General features: G+C 39.6%; 1 protein-coding gene across 2 annotated transcripts in view; it reads right to left on the bottom strand.

The window, feature by feature from the left end:
• Window positions 1–305: 305 nt before the first annotated feature.
• The window catches only part of ppp2r3a (protein phosphatase 2, regulatory subunit B'', alpha), a 56,477-nt gene continuing 35,298 nt past the window's right edge, over window positions 306–21,484 (bottom strand). Inside the window, exons 1-12 of one of the 2 annotated variants that reach the window (XM_041972059.1) lie at window positions 9,521–10,406; window positions 7,919–8,197; window positions 7,599–7,702; window positions 7,406–7,508; window positions 7,204–7,278; window positions 4,702–4,945; window positions 4,403–4,451; window positions 4,219–4,308; window positions 3,866–4,041; window positions 3,657–3,775; window positions 3,307–3,413; window positions 306–3,208 (exon numbers count right to left, since the gene is read on the bottom strand). In XM_041972059.1, the coding sequence (XP_041827993.1) occupies window positions 3,112–3,208; window positions 3,307–3,413; window positions 3,657–3,775; window positions 3,866–4,041; window positions 4,219–4,308; window positions 4,403–4,451; window positions 4,702–4,945; window positions 7,204–7,278; window positions 7,406–7,508; window positions 7,599–7,702; window positions 7,919–8,197; window positions 9,521–9,652 (1,575 nt within the window). In that variant the 5' untranslated portion in view covers window positions 9,653–10,406 and the 3' untranslated portion in view covers window positions 306–3,111. Of the gene's footprint in view, window positions 3,209–3,306; window positions 3,414–3,656; window positions 3,776–3,865; window positions 4,042–4,218; window positions 4,309–4,402; window positions 4,452–4,701; window positions 4,946–7,203; window positions 7,279–7,405; window positions 7,509–7,598; window positions 7,703–7,918; window positions 8,198–9,520; window positions 10,407–21,484 lie in introns of those variants that run through there. The other variant, XM_041972056.1, reaches the window with a different exon arrangement.

The raw sequence follows: 21,484 nt of genomic DNA, 5'->3' as shown, positions 1-21,484 counted from the left end.
TCTATGAACAGCAGAAACAGTAATCACCTTGCTGGAAAATCTCAGGCATTGACATTCCTGTGGATGACACCTCAATAAAAAAAAAAAAAAGAAAAAACAAGCACACACCCTCATGGCAACAGCAGTCCATGAACACGACTAAATACACAAGCCAGTGTTTAGCCTGGCCGCCCTACACCCCATTTCTCCGGTTCATTGTGTATGAGGCAGGTGTTTTTAATGTTATAGCTGACTGAGGTAAGTGTGGATAAAATGTAGTATGTGTGTGTTTGAGGGAAGATGACCAAAAAAAGTTGCAAAGAAGATGAATTTTCTCGAAACATCTTTATTAAACTTTATTTTAAACTTCAGACAAGTAACAGGTGACATGACAAAAGGACAGAAAGAGAGAGAGAAAGAAAAAGAAAATAAAAAGAAACTGAAAGGATGGAAGAAGGGCAACCCTTCCAATACAACCAGCACAATTAGCAATCCATCTCATCCTCATGTCTCCCCTGTGCAAGAAGAAGTAAATCAAAATAAGTCTTTTTTTTCTACATTTCCCTGTGAAGATTTATATCAGAGTTTAAGTCCTACATGGCTTCTCTCCTTGCACGGTGTGTCATGTAAGCACCGGGACACTTTGCATAGAGCTAAAAAGTTGTCTTTCATTGTCTTTCAAAGTTCTTTGTAAATACTGTCTGGGTGTTTAAGTGTGTATGTGTGTGACCCCGGCAGTGAAACATCAGCCTCGAAGGTTTCTGTATGAGATCCATCTCATATCATTTTGTGATTGTCAGGTTGGGAAGAGACAGAAGATTTAATCCACTTCTGTGGATAAAATCCACCACACTACAAAAACACAAATATACACGCATCTAACATAATTTACCCCCCTTCCCAAGCCACACAGTGGCACAGCAATACAAGCCACAACACTAAAAAAAATAAAATAAAATAAAACAGGGTTATTATAGCTAGAATGGCTTATCATTACAGCTGTTAAAGTTTAATATACAGTAAGACAGATTTACAATCAGTTTCAAGCAGAAGAGGGGAACTCTCTTTCTCCCTTTCCATAAAGATTTTACTCCTTTGTGTGTGCGTGTGTGTACAGTAGGTGTTGGCAGAGGAGGTATATTCCAGGTAATCTGAGGCCACAATTCCAAACACGAGCACTACAAACACACACAAACCCAGCAGCCTAAAACTGATAGCTACACAAAGAAAGTCTCATAAAAACACACTTCTCAATCAGTGATTTATACGCTGACACATGCTCCTTTTACAGTGGGTGGAGTGTGCACACAGGTACCTGTCCCTGCGAGTGCAGCACATTAAATAATGGAGCTTAATGAGATTTTCTTTTAAGAAAGAAGAAGAAAAAAAAAACAACTTAGTGGTATCAAACCTTGCAGTTGTCTGCCTTTTTATTCTATTTACAGATTTCAAGATTCAACTTGTTCTGTGGTCTACTTAAAGTTACAGCGACCAAACTTTAGAATTATGTTGAGAATTTATGATAAAAACTGTTTAAAATAAACCATAAACTGAAGAAGGAAAAAGTCTGATAATCCATTTTTAATACTGAAAGGACATTCATTTTTCATTTTTAAATGTAATGGGGTGCAGGCTGAAATATTAAACATACAGCATCGCTAATAAGCAAAAGGAAAAAAAATAATCCTGGTGGGATACCACAAGTTATGAGTTTTTTTTCTAGTTTAGGTAATCTATTCAGAGGCATCTTAAGTGATGTGGATTTTGTGAGCTACAGTAAAAAAATAGACATCAGGAAGTTCCATACACAAATTTTGCTTTAGAAGCAAATGAACAGAGAAAAACAAACATTTTGACTTAAATAACAATAACAGATCAAAGTTATTACCATGCACTGTACACATTTAACAAAAAAGTGAAAAAAAGCTTAATTTTTAGATGGTTAAAACATAAAGGGTGAAATGGGATTGTTACAGAAAATAGTTTTTTTTCCTTTTTTTTAAAAAGCCCCTTTCCTCTTTAGCAATGAGCAATAATCCCGAGTTGCTTGTATGATGGAGTTATGTTAGCACTCTTCTCTGACTATTGCCGCTAAGCCTTAAAGTTTCTATTCTACACTTCTGCTTGTTAAAGTGTGCATGCCAGAAAACAAGGATGTAGGAAAACATGTTACAGGCAGGAACAATGGACAAACCCTAGACACATCTATTTTGTTATTACCGATGTTACAAGTGGAAATGTTTGGACAACCCTACCAGAGAGTTTGATATGACAGCTTGCCTCTTCTTTACATGCATTTCTCCCACTGTAATCTCACTGAGAGAGCTTGAACGCCACAGTCCATGACTCCAGACATGGAGTCCAGACACAGAGTGCTGATAATGCTGCACTAATAATAGAGCAGCTCAGGCTGTGCAGTGAGCTGAACTGAAACGTGGAAATGTTCTTCAGCCTTCCTGCACCACGCAGCTCCAGTGATGGCATGCAGTAGCGCATACCAGCCACAGAGAGGAGGTGCTGATACAACCACCCGAACTGTTACATGACCTCTCCCTGAGGGGACTCAAGTGTTAACGACTTCCTTTACAAGAAACACAGAGACAAGCTGCACGGACAGCATGTTTCTGAGGGCAGTGTCTACATGCACTCCATGTATCTGAGCAGCTGACTGGTTACTGTTAATCTTCAAAGGCAGCAGCTTTATTATCATTTTATAACTCGTTTTTCAGCTTAAAGTCTGTGTAACTGACAGTCTACCTGTCAGCCTACATTTGGCACTAAAACATTAACAAAAAAGATTGTCTTCTTACAGATTTATCAGTAGATAATTCACAACATGTTATTTTACGGTTAAGAAGTTTTTTTTTCTTTAAGAGCCTCTCACAAACTTTTCTCTCTCCATCACTGGCTTTGTTCTCTTAGATGGATCAAAGAGCTGTAGGCAGTGACATTGTTTTGGTTTTCTGGGTGAATACTGATGCATTACTGCACCACACAGAGAACAGGACTGTTTTATGGTCACACACACACACACACACACACACACACACAGAGAGAGATGTAAAATCTCAATTATGAGGGGAGTCCAGGGTCTTTGATAGCAAAGTCTTCTTGTATAATGGGTGTGGACTTTTATGCTGACAAGTCTGATATGACCAGTTTGTCCATTTTATTCCCAATATCTCCAGGGACTTGAAGCTCCTCTGATTCATAGTCATCATCAAATGACCTGAGAAGATGACACATTATGAAAAGGTTAGCATAATGCATAATGCTTACTATGTGATCAATTTTAGGCTGCTAACATAGATATGAGAGAGTGTGTACCCTTCATGTAGTTGTTCATTCGCCGTCTCCTCTGCTACCAGTATCTCATACTCTTCTGAAGCATATTTATCCCAGTCAGATGGCTCTGGACTTTCACTATCAATGTCCTGAAACAATATATTCAAATTTCAGTGTTCTTAAGCTGTATAGACAGAAAGATTTATACTTTAAAGCAGAAGGAAGAAAGCTTTAAAACCAGCAGTAAGTCAGTTATTAGTTACATTTTAAACTATGTGTTCACAGTCTCTAAATTTTCATTCATTTAATTGTTATATTTAGAAAATTTTTTAACTGTTTATCTTAAACTCTGCTCCTGCACAAGATTACATGTAAGAAATGCAGATTTGCACCTTTTGCACAGCAAATGGATCTCTCTGTTCATGGTCCAGGTATTTCTCCAGGTTTAAGAACGTGTCAAAGAATATGTGAGCCATTCGGCAGCGCTTCAGATCCCCCAGGGTTATCTTACCTGGAGGAAACACACATTAAGATGTCAGACTGATATAAGCTGTGATGGCAGATTGTAGCTACTGAATGAGAAAACACAAACATGTCTGACCTGGATTCTCAGGTTTCACCAGGTCGAGCATCTGGCAGAGCAAATCCTGGAAAGGCAAAGGTTCGATGCCCATCCGTTCCATCCTCTCACACTGTTCCTCATAAAAATATTCCAACTCAAACATGGATAACACACCATCCCCATCCACGTCCATGCAGCGGAACCAGTATTCTATACTGGAAACAGGATGACAAACATGAATATTCAGCATACAAGCACCAAAACTTGTGAAACTGAACAACAGCAGAAATGTAAGTGGAGCAGTTGAGCATTTTTCAAAATAATAATGACAAAATAACTGAGAATGCTTTAACAGATGTTCAATCACACACATCTGAGAAACTGCTGGATACCTGGTAGGATTTTTCTTGTCCTCCTCTGAAATGAGGAACCAGACAAACTCAGCATAGCTCATCCTGCCTTCTCTCTGCACAGCGTTACCCCTGGAAACAAGAGAAACAGGCACTCACATTCAGTACTGCTTTTATGGTGAAGTAATCATTTCTCTGTTTGTTTATAAGGTGTGTTTCCACTTACCGAGTAACGGCCCCTGAGAACAATCTATCTATGATTCTGTTTGAGGATGCTGTCAGAAAATGAGAAAAAAACATACAGAAATAAGTTAATATTTGCCAAAACTTATTTAAAGGGAATTGAATTGTGGCCAAGCAGTGATGTAACACAGCAGTGAAATACATTTAACATTAGACAGTGTGGAACTTATGCAAACAGATGTTGCTGATGTTTTTCTTTTGAAGCTCTAGATCAGTGATCACCAACTCCTTTTCCCTGCTGCAACACAACTGACTCAAATCAGTGGATCATTAGCAGTTTACCATGATCATTGTATCTCGCCAGGTCTTTGGGATCAATGTACAGGTCATGGTCGGTGTCCAGCTCCCAAAACTTGCAGTAGATGACATAGAAGTGTTCATAGGAGAAGTAGTCAGTAATCTGGTTGATGTCGTCCTCCTCCTCCAGCAGAGCCAGAGTTTGGAGGAAGTTGCTTCTGCGCATCTCCATCATGGTGATGCGACCCGTCCACGAGCGGTTCACTATGTAGTATATCCGCTGGATCACCTGTGAGGACAAAAAAAGATCAATACATTTTAAATTGTGGAAAGGTGCAGAATTTAGATGTGCTATGAAATCTTTTAAATAAAAAGTACACAATTAGAGGAAATAGTTGAGAAGGGATGGAAGAAAGTGGCGATTTAAAATGATGTGAAGAAGAAAATGCATCCTCTTTGGTCCAAAGTGGAGATTATCAGCTAATGTCAACTGTCAAGCATAGCGGTGGCAGAGTGATGGTCTGGGTGTTTTTTTTTCAGTTTCAATAGAGTTATGAACTCCTCTGTATACAAAGTATTCTAAAGTCAAATGTGAGATCAGCTGTCTGACAGCTAAAGCTTGGCAAACCTGATTGCCTCAATAAAGCTGTTCATAAACAAAAACTCACAAACCTCCATGAATGGAAACATGATAGAGAGGTTAGAGATTCCTCTTCAGTGGAGTGAGAGACTGAAATCTTCACACAGAACAATTTTGCTTGAAGTTATTCATTAACATGCTGCTTTTGTAATTTGGATTAATAATTGCTAAATTAACAATAACACAGTGTAGTGTGTTATTCTTTTTACACATTACGTTCTTTGATTGTATCAAAAGTGTTTTAGGGCATTAATCCTTTGGGCATTTTTCATGCAAAGACTCTCTTTGTCTTCTGTTATGATAATACACTGAATGCCTGAATGTTCTAATATCTGTCACTTTGTTCCTAATTTTTAAGTGTCAGTTTTACAGTTAACTATTAAATCCATATAAGCTAATGTTATCTATGTTTGTTTGGCAATAGTCTCTGCTGCTTTCATGAAAAGTCAGTTTGTTTGTCCTTAAAGAATAAAAAATTGTGCAGTGAAAATGATAATAGATAAAAGATCACTTTGAATAATCTCAGTTAAGTTTAAGTAATCACCTCACCTTTCCAAACTTAATTTAAAATTGTATGAAAGAGTCTCTAAATTCCACAAGTCCTGGTATTTGTGTGAACATAAAAGGTGGTCAACATAAAAAACTGGGGCTCTCAGACTGACAATAACATTCAGTCTGTATAGAGATCATCAGAGTCCCGTTTTCCAGAGATATTAAACAAAGTCCTTGTCTTGCCAGATGCACTTAGGACTAATATCCTTGTCCTCATTCATAATCTTAGTGTGACAGGTCTCCAGCATGCAATGGAAACCAGAGGGGTCCAAACACCCTGTCTTTGAAACACAACACTTAGTTCAGCAAAGAGCGGATTAGCAACCATTTCCTGGTACATGGACCTCCCAGGGCTACTAATGTCTCATACAGTAGAGGGTCATCTGACCAATGTTAAAGGGGAAGTGTCTTAAAATGGGCATGTGGCAGGCTGGGGTCTCAACTGCAAATGGGCTGCGAGGAGGGCAGCAGTGTTTCCGTGATATCACAGCACGCTGACGCACCCAAGCATCTCTGCACTTCTGTGAAGCAAACCCTCGACTTCTGTAGCACGTGTTGCAGCTGTCTCAGTCCACATTCACAGGGACACACACTCTAATGTTACACTGCTGATGTTCACAGAGGCACTTTTTGCTGTGAGTATAGGAACGCTGATGAGACTCTTTAATGTTTTGCACAGTAAATAAAATTGCCACTATGAGTAAAAATTCAGTTTGAAACAATTTTAAAGTACAGATGTACAGAGTAATTTACTTTAAGTATCACAGGTAAAACCCTTATTAATGACTCAATTAAAAGTATTATATCACAGCATTTTAAATGCATTAACTGAATATCACCTCAAACTTTCCACTATAAGTACAGTTTTACTTTTTGTATTATAGGTGTGAGTTATTTTTGTAATGCTTTTAAAAAGCTTTTATGAAAGTTTAACACAATTCTTCACTCTTTTATCTCAACTCTTTACATATGTTTTACCAGTGTATCTATGTACCTGTCCTCAGCTTTAATAAGGGTACAGATTTAAATGAGGAGCCAGCTGATAAAGATGGTCAAAATGAGTTCTGTTGTGGAGTTGATGGACATAGCAAGATCCAAGATGGCTAATGCTGTTTGGGCACCTGATCTGTATGCTACTTGAAAAGAGGTATTCTGGGGGCATCCAACTGAAGGGGAGACTAAAAGGCAGATTAATAAAGTGTAACACTGCTTGATGTTTTGTTTGCTGCAGGATTTTTTTGTTCTACAGCAAAAAACACTTTATACAAAGCTGCAGCTGCATTACACCCACCCAGAAATATAGATATAGCTTTTGAATGAATTAAATAAACAGGTTCACCCAGTTCATTTTTTACCGTTGTTATGTAGCGAGAATGGAATTCAGGTGCATCCTTTAGAAACGTAAGCCCAGGATGTGTGTCCACAGTGTCCTAATCAGACAAACATAAATAAGATAGAAAAATCTAAACTTATTTACACAAGTCTGTCATAAGAACATTCATTAGCACAAAAATGTGTATTGTTTGATTTGCTCAGCTGTGCTAATAAGACACCTACCTGCAGTAGAGGAATAAAGTCTTCCTGTTCCAAATAGTTACAGCCAGGTTTAGCTAGCAAGTAAATAAACCTTGATGCATCATCATGGCAACTGTGCAACAACCTGCAGGAGAAGAGAGGTGAGGATTTGGAAGATACATCAGTGTCTGATTATAGTTGTGATTTAGGCTGATGAAAATGATGTTTATCTTACTTCCTCCATGTTGCAACAAACGAGTGAACGGACACAAAACCCGTCCTCTCACCACCTGCTGCATAGAACATGGGGGCCTTCCAGTAAAGTGGACACCCACAAACCTGAACAGAAACATAGGTAAAGCTACCATCACTGTGCAATAAAAAACACATTTTTGTGCAGAAAGGGATTTAAAAAAAAAAACACCAAACAGCATTTTATCAACTGAAAAAGAACATTTTGGTAGAGTTGAGATTTATCAAGATTTTTCATCTCCATGTTTCTCTCTTCAAAGCAAATTAAATGTCAACATTATTAAAATCAAAAGCAGAAATAACCTTCGCAATCTTGCCCATTTCATAAATGTCAGCCTTCTCCTCCTCGAACTCGGTGAAGGCTGCTTCAATGGCAGCAATGGTTGCGTCGTGGTTGGCAGCCGGGCCCAGGGCAGGGAGCCCACGGGGATAGTAGAACCTGGGAATGTTAATGGCCGGAGGAGGAGGGGTGACTATCGCAGGAGCTAGAGGAGGGCTGGGTGAGTGTGGTGTGGGAGCCGGTGTGGCTGTAGCAGGTGCTGGCGGAGGTGTCCCTGGTTTCTTCTCTGGTTTGGACTGGACCTAAAAGTAGAGATCCAGAGAGACTGAAACTATGTGTAATTGTAAAGGCAATAATAGTTTCTTGACAAGGGCTCCCTTGATTAAGAGACACTGAATCTCTTAATCTCTTAATTGGATTATTATTGTGATTCATATTCATACATATACACAGTTTGGTCCAGATATTCTAGATGTTATTATTTTAGTAACTGAACTAATTTACCCCAAAAAACTGTGGACAGTACACAACAACTTTACTCTCTGTGTATGATAAGTGACATGGTGGAAATTCCCAGCAAGCGACAAACATTTGCGGAATAACAAGTGGCTTGTTTTGCAATCTGTTGCATCACCACATTATCCAAACAAAGTAGTTGGAATTTTACTTTAAGCAAAGACAAGAAAATTCCAGGTGGCACAAAAGTAAAGCAGAGATAATATAGGGCTCATGTTTATTGTTCGAAGTCTCTGGCACTCTAATAAAACAAAAAGAAAAAAAAAAAAAAAAAAAACAGACAAGACTATGGCCTGACCAATCCCTTTCTATGTACATTAATAAGAAAATACAAATTTGGTGAGCATTACAAAAAAACAAATTGAGCAAAACTGTGACCTAAGAACTCCAGACCTCAAAAAAAGTCCTGATTTTCGCCCATTTTGCTTTCTTTATATTTGCAACCCAACTCAAGACTCACATCATGTAGCAAAAAAAATAAAACAAAAAAAAAAGCATCCATACATGCAGTCCACATGAAAAGCTTGGAGCAGAATTATTTTATTACAACCAAACTCACATGACAACAATTTACACTACCATAAATGAAAGGTGAGATGACATGTCGAGTCCAATACGCGACCCATGTGCTGTCGTTCAGGGGTGGGATTAAACTTTCACACAGAATATAAAAAAATCAATCAACACCGTTGCTTAATTATAACCCAGTGCAGCTCCAGAAGGAGCTCACTTCTCTTGGGCCTCCATACTGTGTGTATTGAGCAGAACAGCTGTAGCGGTCCTTTCCTTCACAGCGTTCATTCTATCACTCATTCCTGCACCTTCTGCACTATTAATACCCTGCCAGTATCTGCCTCAAAATAGTTTGCCGTCCCAGGCATGTAACTCTGTGTGTGTGAGAGCAACAAGATGCATCTACTGTATGCGTGTTTCAGAATTCTAACATCTGCATAATTTAACATAACACACACTAAAGAAATTAAATAATAGATTGTCCAAAATATACTTAAACAACTTTTTCTTTTTTCAAAAATATTTTGATATTTGTTGTGCGCTTGCATTTTCTTCACGATTACACCATCTCCACCCTGCCTGTTGAACTGACTGACCTGCTGTTGCTGGAAGGACTTGAGTCTCTTCTTAAAGCGTGAGGGGAGGACAAAGTCACACCCCCTGGCCAGAAAGGCCAGCTCCCCCCTCAGGTCAGGGTCCCGCCGCAGCGACGTCTCCTTGATCATCATGGTGGGGGCTGAGACCTGTAACCCTCCACCAGATACAGCCACCGACGCTGCTACTGACACTGCGAGTGCGGCTGGACCAGCTTACTTAGTGATCAAGCAATCACTAAAAAGAGCTGTAATGAAGAAGCCTACACAACAGCTTCTATATCCAGTGACCCCAAAAATGGCAAAACACTTAAAAAAAACAACGGAAAATCCAGCATATGCATGAGATCCTCAAAAAAATGTCTTCTGACAATCACCTCTTCTCTGAATTCCACTTGTATACACAGAACTCCAAAGCTGTGTCCTGTAGGGCGATAATCCAGCAGTGTATCTGTGCAAGGAGGTGTTCTTTAGGCGTCCTGTACAACAGTGCAGAACAGGAAGTAGAACCATGAAACCACGCTAATTTATGGCCAACTGTAATCCCAAACTGCAGCTTCTCTCTGGGGGAAGAAACCCTACGGTTGTCCCCATGTCAGCTCTGGACGTATATATTTGTGTAGCCTCACTGGTGCCTGCTGCTCCAAGCTGGGATCTGACAAACTGCACTCAGAAACATGAGCCATGCCGGGATCAAGCAATACACACACCCGCAAACACACACACACACACACACACACAGCAAACTGGCTGCCCTGAGTTTTAGGGAGGTGGGTGGGTGGGTTGGTGGGGAGGAGATGCAATCATGTTGCATTTCTGTTTGTAGTGTTTTTCAGGATCTCGACCATCCCTGCCTCAGTCCCTGCCTGGGACTAAAGTTAGCCAGCAGGAAGTTACAACTCAAAGTGGTTGAAATAATTTTAGGGTGGACAGGAAGCTTCGGTTGGTGCTTCATGTCAGTGGGTAGGACAAGTAAACGAAGTAAAATATTTTAATAGAGGAAATCTGAGCTGGAGTGATGAATCAGCAGGCAAAGCACCTGCTGTTCGATCTGCTGACATGGAGAATTTCCACAGGACAGGCTCAGAGAGGCTTTGAGCAGCATTCCCTTTTGAACACCAAAATCTTTAAAACTCCATGACTGCCACTCTTGATTACATCTATCTATCTATCTATCTATCTATCTATCTATCTATCTATACACACACACACACATATATATATACACTACCGTTCAAAAGTTTGGGGTCACTTTGCCATGAGATTCAATAGGGAAGTGACCCCAAACTTTTGAACGGTAGTGTATATATATATATATATATATATATATATATATATATATATATATATATATATATATATATATAACTGATATTTGAGATGCTGTGTGTCAGTTCAATTAAGAGACATCTTAATACATTTTCACTCTAAGATCATTTTACATCTGTAGTAATAACTGATATGGCTATAAACAGCGTATGACTATTGCCATTAACAGGAAGCAATTCCTCCCAGCTTTGCCAAGCCAGGCAAGAACCCCTTCAGTGCCAAGCGACACCAATCTGAAGCCTTAATGGACTGACAGAGGGTACCCCTCAGAACGTATTTGAAACTTGTCCAATTAAATTGGTCCAAGACCATGGCATTTAACATATTTTACACATACTGTACTACAAGAACAATGATAGCTGCTGAATGTGAAAGCAAAGGGAACTGTTGAAATTCCTTGATACGAGCGGGGATTCCTTGTCTTTGAGAGCAACACATGTGGCGAATCAAGTGCCCTCTAGTGCTATAATGGGCTCTACAGTAAAAAATGGGATATACTTAAGTGAAAATACATCACTGCTCTTAGATGAAAATGTTTCAGACTAATCTATTTGCCAGATCTTTAACAGCATTCAATATTTTCCTGTTGTCTTTGCCCCTGTTTACCTAAGCAGGGCTACATCTCTATAATGTTTATTCCATCGATGGCCTGATTCTCATCCTCCATGAGCTCAATAATCACTATGGAGTTCATCACTCTGACTCACTGCCTACATTGCAAGCAACATCTATGTGTCCAAAGTTCAGTATGTGTGCATGTGTGTGAATATGTTCCCAGAAAAATAAGTGAGTCACCTTGTGTTTTTTGGGTAACTCCCCTCAGCTCCCTGTGCGCTCGACTGAATTCTTTGGAACAACTGGACTCTACACAGAAGCCAAGGTCACATACCTATCCCACACACACACACTTGCAAACACATTGTCTTGTTTCGAGCCGCCTCTCACCTATAAGCTGCAGAAGGGAACATTAGACAGTTGCTATCTCACGTTCAGCAGCAAGATTCTCATCACAATCTCACGAATCACTCAGCTGTTCTTTTCATTCTCACCTTCCTTCCTTTCATTTCAACTTTTCTAATACTGACCACTGAACACACTGCACAGCCTTACAAACTGTAGCTCTGCATTTATGATCTCTGTATAAAGAGATACTATATGTGTGTATGTAAGTGCAAGTGTGTAAAGGGAGCCTGAACAGATGCCACTAGGCAGCTGTGTGCTCTTTTCCTGCCTGACTGACAGCCAGTGCAATCCTGCCTCCTCAAAATCCATCCGCTTGGTCCTAAAACCTGCCCTTCCTTGCATATTAAATACGTCCTCCATCTTTTTTAAAACAATTGCTATTAAAGTTAAATATCATGTCTAGCTTTAACTAGTCTAAAGTTAACAGTACAAGCACTGAGCATTGCACTGTACCACAATTCTGTACGAGGAAGCCAAAGCATCCAGAGAAAAGCCACACCAGCAATGGAAAAACATGCAAACTCCACAACTCCATTTCAATGAAGAGATTATGCTAACCATTGCTAACTGCTAAACTAATTCTTCATTTTGTCTCACAAGCCTTTTTGTTGTGTGTTGTTGCATTGCTGTTGATTGCATCTATCCTTCCTAACGGGACAGTTTGTCCCAGAGGTTGTTTTCATGTCACCAGAGTAGACTACTCTCTGACATGCTTTCAATGAACAACCCTGAATCTTTAAAGGACCTGGCTCGACAGGTGCCTGACACGTTTGTGTCCAAAGTTACAGCAGATGATAAAAAAAAAAAAACACTTGACAGCTTGACAATCTTAACAACCTTGTATCTTAACACATTGTACCAAATGTCCAATGTGTCCAGGACATGACAAATAAATATGTATTTTTATTACTGTCTCCCTATCAAATACCTAAACATGTTATACACCATTGGAAAGCTAAGATTTCTGAGATTAAATTATATATACCTTTTGAGGCTACAATCATAACTGTAGATTCAGCAAAGACTTGTTTCAGACCAATCACAAATGGAATTTACCTTTGAAGCCATACTGTACTCTAGTAGCAGATGATACTGCAACAGAAATGGTTCAGCTGCATCAGCAAGGGTCCAGTTAAAGTAGTCCAGTAAAATATTTGGTCAACAAGTCTTTCATCAATAAAAACATTTTAGGTGAAAAGTGCAGAATTTTAAAAGGTTAAAGATTGGATATATTTCATTATAGTGTTTTTATTATTATTATTATTATTTAATTAGTTTAACACTTTAATAAAGTGGGCATAATAAGGTGTTTTTTTAGAAGTGTTTTTCCATCATCTTTGTGAGAAAAGGACAAATAACATATAAGATATAAGGAGTTATTATATGGTAATGTGCAGTAAGGATTAAGGTTTAGACCATGATCTAAATGTAATATTAGAATGAAATTAAGTTTTATAGGTTTTACTCAAAGAAAAGATAAAGAATTCATTTATTAAGAAAATGTCAAATGTAGTTAAGCTTAACTTGCCTTCCCCCAAAAGTATTGCTAGAGGATGACAAAAGGCAAGTGAGGAATGTGAAGATAGAGCAAAAGAGCTGATGGAAGTATAGCAAGCAGATGAGGAAGAACAGTGTGTGTGTGTGTGTGTGTTTTCTACTGCTCACCACTCACACCTAATGCAACCCCACTGCTGCAGAAACAGGCGAGTCGGCACAGATCATATAAGAACACGATGAGTAGCACAGAGGGTCAGCTGTCCGGGAACAACTGCTGCCCTCATCCAACTGTTAAATACATGCTTGACATGTACGTAAGTTCTCCTCAAGGGTTTAATTGTGAAAGTGTGCATGTATGCCTTGATGGATGGACTTAACTGGAACTGTTCCTTCCTGTCTCTAACAGTAGATAAATAGTGTGAACATGATAACTTCCTAAACACAACTACACTTACACACCTGCTTCATGAAACTGGCTGTGTGTAAAATTATCTATGTAAATATAGCCACTGATTTCACATTTATTTCTGTTTCAGGCACCAGGCAGACTTCATACACACATAGATGAGTGTGTAGTTGATGAAACACAAATGCAAAACATGTGGAATGATGCTTCCATAGTTTGGGGGAAAAAAAACTGCAATACAAAGTAATTAAATGTATAATTAGGTCTGGGAAAATTTGCACCCTAATCTTCAAGATGAAGTTTTCTAATAACTCTTAAAATGTGGGATATTGAAATTCAAATGGAAAAAGCATTCAGAATTTAGAAACTTAATATGGACGAGTTAACCATAAATAATTGAAAATCTGAACTGAAGTCTGGAACTAGTGAACATCAGCAGAAAATGTCCTCCTTTGCAGCGCTTTGCCAGCCCAGGCCTTCACTGCAGCTGTCTTCAATTGTTTATTTTTGGCTCTTTTTGCCCATAGTTTTGTCTCTTTCACATGGAATGCACCTGGATCAGATTGACATCAGCTCCCAGGGTACTTTCACAGCATGTTTCGGGTTATTTTCCATTTGAAGTTGCCCAGTCAAGGTTGCATCATTTGAAAGGACAGAATTATCTGAATTTTTCCATCTGCTTCTGTCTTATGTCACATCACCAATAAACACTATGACCCAGCTGTGCCTGAAGTCACGCATACCCACACCATGACACTGCCTCCATATGCTTAGCAGATTATGCTGTGTGGTTTGTGATGCTTTGGCATACTTTTGTCTCAGTCATTTGGTTACAGGTTGATCTTAGTTTTATGTGTCCAATGAACACTGTTCCACAGCAGAACCACATCAACAGCTTATTATTATTATGATTATTATTATTATTATTATCGTCATTATCATGAAAAAACATCTAAGACTTTGGAGGCAGGCTCAATTATGGGGTCGATGGTACACCGACACGATCACCCCAGACAGCCCCACCCCCACCACGGCCCCCTCATCTTGAAATACCACACAACATCCCGCACAAGCCATGCTTCGCCTGTGTTTGAATATTTTTTAGCTTATTTTGTTTTTGTCTATCCTAAGATAGTGAGATGCAATTAAAAGTGGGTCCAGTGGGCAGCTTGTGTCCCACACCGAGCAAGCATCAAAGCAGGGGCACTGCCTCGGAAACCCACCCAGCTAGAGGACACCCAGCCCCTTTGGACGCACCCTGCTCTATGTTATTTTTTTTATTATTATTGTTATTATTTTTATTTTAGTAAATAGATAAAGAAAAAGTGTCCAAATATTTTAAGAACTAATTGTTGTAACTTCTGTACTGTGATTTGTAATTGTGCAATGTACCAAATTCACAAGCTTAATGTTAAGACAAATAAAGTTTAAATCCCAACCTGATATCACACGAAACAAGCTACTACCCCTCCCCATCCATGTGATTATACACAAACTCACTTTAGACTTGTGCTGCCAAATGCCATCACCATGGCGATAACCCTTTCCCTGGATAGAGCAGTGGGAGGAATTCTTTCAGGGCAGCAGTGCCAAAAGCAGGAAACACAGTTCACATTGCTGCTCTTCTGTTCTTGATTCTCAGTCTCACTTCCTCTCAAGAAGGACACATACACACATTCACATAAACACACACACAAATAAAGTTACCTTAGGAACCTCCTCTCTAAAATCGGAAGAATGAACCAAGTTCAAGTGCTGCTTCTGTGATAGATGAAGTGAATCAGTACTGGCCACGGTCTACTTCACATCCGCATCAGAGGAAGACAACATGGGAGTAGTTAAAACAGCTGCTTCAAGTGTCTGAGTGGAAGCAGAGACTGTCCTGTCATAATAACATTTAATACTAAAATACTAAAGCAGCCAGTGATGCAGCTAGTGCTAAACAATAAATATTCTAATCTGACAGCATATGTGCTGCTATTTTCTCATTTCTGCAAGCATATGAAATGAATGGCATGTAATTCCACACAAATTTATAAAAATATTTGAAGTGCTGTTACAATCACAGCAATAGAGACTTAACTCTAGGACAAGACTCATAAAATTTATATGTAATGTATAAGTTATATTACAAGTATATCAGCACATCGCTAAAAGAAATCTAACTAATGTTTAATATCATAAACTTCAAACCTTCCCTCTCATTTTACTTTTACACAGATGGTTGCAGGTGCAGGTTTTGTGTTACCCTTCCCATAGCTACAGTATTTACAGTATCTGACTACTGGTCCTGGAGCTACAGTGCAATGGCTGTTAATAAAATGCTATAAAATGTTGTAAACAGGCAAATTAACTCATGCTTCCCTTCTTTAAATAAAAGACTTAAGATAGACAAGTATGTTAGCAGAGAAAAGGCAACCACTCCACAAGATAGTCCCTATTTTGCTGCATCTTTGTAGCATTATTAGCTAATTTATTTATTAAGCATTTGCATAAAAGCTGTGACATTAGTAGTTTAAAATCACCAAATAGAAAAAGGCCTCTAAAAACACATCTTTGTTAAATCTAATATATTGTACCACTTTGGTCTCCCAACACAATAGCAGATTGTATCCTTGCTTTAGCAAAGAGCAGATTCTTCAGCTCTATGTTTTGTTCTCAGCAATCAAATGGTAAAAATAAAAAACAGTGAAAACAGATTAAAACCCTGCAACACTTATGTTGGTTCAGATATTACCCTGCAGATGGAGCTACAGACCCTCTTCACTTCGGTGAACAGGAGTGAAGTTTGTTTGCAGTGTTCATTTAGGCTTGAGTCACTAGAGGGTAGCAGCTCTCTGCTTGTTACACCATCTGAACTATCCATCATTAAAGCCTTACAGATGAGACGCACCTAACTTTCAGCTTTCCTCCTTACCTTAGTCAAGATCTAATGTATGTGTTAATAACTTAGTCCTGCTGTGGTTTTGTGGCTTTGATTCCCACTCATGCTGACTGGTGAGAGCATATCACTCTGGGAGTTTTCTGATGAAAACACGTGACTCAGTTTGGGTGGAGCTGAGTAGAGGTTGAGTTCAAAGGGGCATGGATAAATAAGTAAACTGGAAGGAGATGGGTGAGGGGTAGGGTGGGCGACACCCATGATTCTACCCAGCCATGATGTTCTGGAACATTGTTTCCATGTGAAAGAGTTTGCCAAAGACAAATACACAACCACGCAAGGACACACTCACACACACAAAGCCGACCGCACCTACATCAACACAAAACCTAAAAACATTAAGCCTCTGTCTGATCTCTCTGGTGTAGTGAGTCTATGAGGGAGTCTCCATCAGCCAATAACACTTCACAACTGATATTCTGGGATAGGGAAGTCCCACCAGTTACTACCTACCTACTGCTTATAAACATGTTGTGGTGGTTTCCATGGAGACCCAGAGGGAGGCTACAAGAGTTATGCAGTTGTAACTCCCTCTGACTTTTCAAAGAAAAAGTGACTGAATAAAAAACTCAGTATGATCACATCTGTGCAAACATACACACACTCCAACACAGCACGTGACACTGGAAACAGTGCCTGGATAATATCCAAGCTTGCACTGGGAGAGGGGAATTATGATGTGGCTTAACAAAAACAAAAACAAAAAAATCAGTGTGTGTGTGTGTGTAAAGTTAATGAACCCCGTTAGTTTTCAGTGTGATTATTTCTATGTGAGTATCAAAAGGCAGAGTGGAGAATATTTCATTGTCTAGGCTAACCTTGATGGCCTGAACTGTATTGGAAACTTCCCAACATGCATAGCAACCCATCCCTTAGTGTGGAAATGCATTGTATGTGTTTATGTGTCTGTGTGTAAATGAATGCATTCATCTTTGTGTTCGCACCTAGATTCAAACGGACAATTTTCCACACTTGGCCAAGGTTCCTGCTGTGACCTTATTTCCTGTGGAAGCAGCCAAGAAATGATGTCATTCACTGCCGACCCAGAGTCAACAACTGTACCCCGCAGGGCCCGTCAATAATGTCTCCCTCCTCTCTGCACGGCAAGTCTAACTCATCCCCATTTTACCGTCTTCACCTATTTCTCTTCTATTCTAATCCCTGAAAATTCCCCTTTTCTCCAAGCCCCTTAAAAAAGACTTCTCCCCCCCCCCCCCCCGCTGTCACACACACACTCATTCATCTTGCCTTCCTGTCCTCCTGTTATTTCCTTTACTTTATCACTCTTTCAAACCTTTCAGTTCCTGAGCTAAGAAAGTTGCAAATTTTCTGCCTTAAAGGTCAATAGTTTACTTTCCTCTGCAGACGGATAAAAATGGCCAGAAAAAGCCAGCAGTGTGTGACTGACAGGAGAAACTGCACTGCTATTTCAGATGTGAATAAGCCTAACTGTGTAATAAGGTTTGAGGCAGCTGGTGCCATGAAACCACAGTAACAACAGGAGAAAAATGGTGGGAAACAACATGAAGCTCGCGATCAGAAAAGATGTATGGCACTTCTGTTACTTGCATTTGTTAATTAAAGAAAATGAATAAAGTAGTTAATAATTAACTCAAAGTACTGAGAATAAACTCCCCTGGTCTAACAAATCACGTTGCATGCCAGTAAGGCATCCATGGGACGTGAATGTGACTTGATGAAGTGGTACAACTGTAGGCTATCGTACAGTTGCATTCAATAGTGTTTGGCTTCACCCCATCATCAGACTACATGTTGGGTCTGTTGCTGTGGTAACACCTGCCTCTCAGACCCTGCATGCCTGTCTGTTATCCACAGATTTATGAAAAAAACAACTAGTTCAACTTTCCTATTATACTTTTTGATACTACATATCCTCTTTGTGTTACGTGAAGATTAAACAAGAACTAATGAAGTACTAATATGAAGAATAATACACATTGTGTTTGTGTTCTATGGCACGCACAAAAGCTTGTTACAGAAATCTTTTCTAAAAAAACCAATGCAATTTTTTTTCATTTACATGACATATTTTATAGAATTATCTTAAAACTGTGTAATAATACTAGTCTGATTTAATTAAAATTATGCAGTCCTGAAACATTGCATATTTTCTCAACATTTTAACTTTAATCTTTAAACTACATGCCAACTTTATTCTTTTAATTTGGACTTTTTTTGTGTGACATTTTAACTAGATTCTCTTCAGACTGACTTCACATACATCTGAGTAATATGTTAGTATGTCCAGATAATGTCTTGTCACATTGCAGCTATGGAGAACAAGCAATTCCTTTCATTCTTACTTGTTTTGAACCAAAAAAAAAAAAAAAAATGTTAACAGAGGATGGGGGGGTGGCAAGCACGGAAATTAGCTTTAACTGACTGGCGCTATTTTAGCTCAGCAACACTTCCCAAGCAGTTGGCAAAAACACTCATATCAGCAGAGGGTTGATTAAGCCATCAGACTGGCAGCTCTGGATACAGCCAGGAGTGCATGTGTGTCTGTAAATCATGTCACCAATGGCTGGACTGAAACAAAAATGTACATGTCAAAAAATAGTCTTCTTATATAGCTCAAAAAACAGAGAGAAGAGGAGAAAGAAGCCACTGACCCCATGCACTACAAAGTAACAGAGTTGTCTCAAATCTCAGTATTACTGCTACCACATCTCCCTGCTCTGACTCAGATGGATATGGCCTTGCCTCTGATTTATATCAGCTGGCATCCTTGTCACCATGGAGATTAATGGGTATGTTCTGACAGGTGCAGAAAGCCTTGTATTAGTGTGTCAGCAATAGAATCAACAATAAACACTTGGAAAGGAGTGAGGGAGATGCTACTGATCAGGGCTGGCGACATCCCAGAGTGCTTAGTTCAACTTCTCATCAAAGCTATGGAGGCGCAAAGCTAAACACAACTACAAATACCCAAGGTTGACTGTGTAAGCTAAACAGTGTGATAGTGCAAGGGCATTTGCTTGCTTGTACCAGAGGGGGCTTACCTTGTTTACAGTTTGAGTGGCAGTTTTAATGTGTAACTGAGGCAGGGGGCGGGGTTGGCGCTGAGGAATATTAGCATAATTCCAAGAGTGCCAGTGTCGGTGTTGGGTGTCTGGGAGCTATTCCCAAACTCAGCTGTGACCCACAGTAGCACTGGGTCAACTTACCCACAGGCCAACAAACAAGTACACACACAATCACACACTCGGTGTGACACTAACATTCACCAACTGGGACTCTTTCATCTGTAATTTATCTATTTATCTATATGTACGTGCACATGCATGGTCAGATATGTAAATGCATACAGACAAAAACCTGACCATGTATGAAGTATTTTTTAAAACATGCACATCCTTACAAACACATACAGACACTCACACTCACTCATGTGCAGGTCCATTTACACTGTGGCGACAGTGAGTCTGTTAGCGGGATGCCATAGTACAGAGGGGTGGACAGATTTAGGTCTCCCTCACACCTAGTTCTACCAGGGATGGAGGGGGGGTAAAGATACCATTAACACTTGGTGTGCCAACAGCGCCACCCTCCCTCCCTGCTCCTGCTGTGCTCCAATCAGCACCCCTCATTAGATTTCTCTGCCCTCCACACAGCAACAACTCTAATTCAACTCTCCCAAAATATCACCATAACCAATCACAGGCCAGGAAGAGAAACGGTGGTCAACAAGGACTTCCTAGTTGATCATAGGTGAAAGGACACAAAGATAAACAAAAGTGGACACAGGGGGGAAAAAAGTGATAGAATTTAAAAAGGAAGAGTGACATGAGATTATATGAAAAGTGCAGCAGAGAAACATAAAAACACAAAAAGTGAAGAGGAAGGATGGCTGGCAGACGGATGGCGGAGGAGGAATGAGATTGTGTAATGATGTGTGCGTTTGCTGGCTGTTCCGTTCTGACTGTGGCAGCTACCATGGTAACCTCATAAATAGGTGCCCTACATATCAGCAGGGCATAAGGTTACGCAGCTCAGTAAATAAACACATAAAAACAACAGCAGGAGTGTGGTGAGGAGAAGGATGAATGCAGGAAAAGCAGAAAATTTGCCAAAAAAAAGCCTAAACAAATGACTGGGAGGTTGGCAATAGAAATTATTTGATTCTTTGTCTTGGTGGGATTGTATGCTTGTCTGTCATGCATAATCACCTCAATCCACACCCACAGCAGTGACTGGCTGAGGTAATCACTTTCAGAGATTATACACTGCACTGTCAGTACCTTACGCACACACACTATAAAAAAAAGAAAAAAAAACATGCTCCAGTTCCTTTTCTCTCTCTCTCTCTCTCTCTCTCTCTCTCTCTTCTTGACAGCCTAAAATTACCTTTAAGTATTCTCCAGTGAGGACAGCACAACACTCACACTCACATGCACACACTCATAGAACAAAACACAAGCCAGAGACCAGGAAAAGTCAACAAAGAGCCACTCCTAACATAGTGAGGTGTTCTGTTCCATGATTCATGGCTTCAGCCTTTTTAATTCAAGCCCAGATAGGAAAACTGAATCAACATGTTCATTACACTTAATTACACTAATCATCACAGCCCATCGGTTAGAGCAGCATCAACCCCAACAGGAGTAATGAAATTCTTGCCATTGTACATGTCACAATGACAGAAATCAGGGCTAACCACCAAACTGACTTATGCAAGTCAAATATTGTTAATGGGGCTGTATGATGCTGTATAATGCATTTTAATGTGGCAACAATAAAGTGTTTCATACCCAGTGATTCAAAAGATTATTTTCCCCAGCATTTGACACAAAGACTAACTCATGTGCAG

This window comes from Melanotaenia boesemani, chromosome 20, assembly GCF_017639745.1.
Source record: "Melanotaenia boesemani isolate fMelBoe1 chromosome 20, fMelBoe1.pri, whole genome shotgun sequence".
NCBI lineage: Eukaryota > Metazoa > Chordata > Actinopteri > Atheriniformes > Melanotaeniidae > Melanotaenia > Melanotaenia boesemani.
The sequence above is the reverse complement of the archived record's forward strand: the minus strand, read 5'-3'. Positions and strand labels throughout refer to the sequence as shown.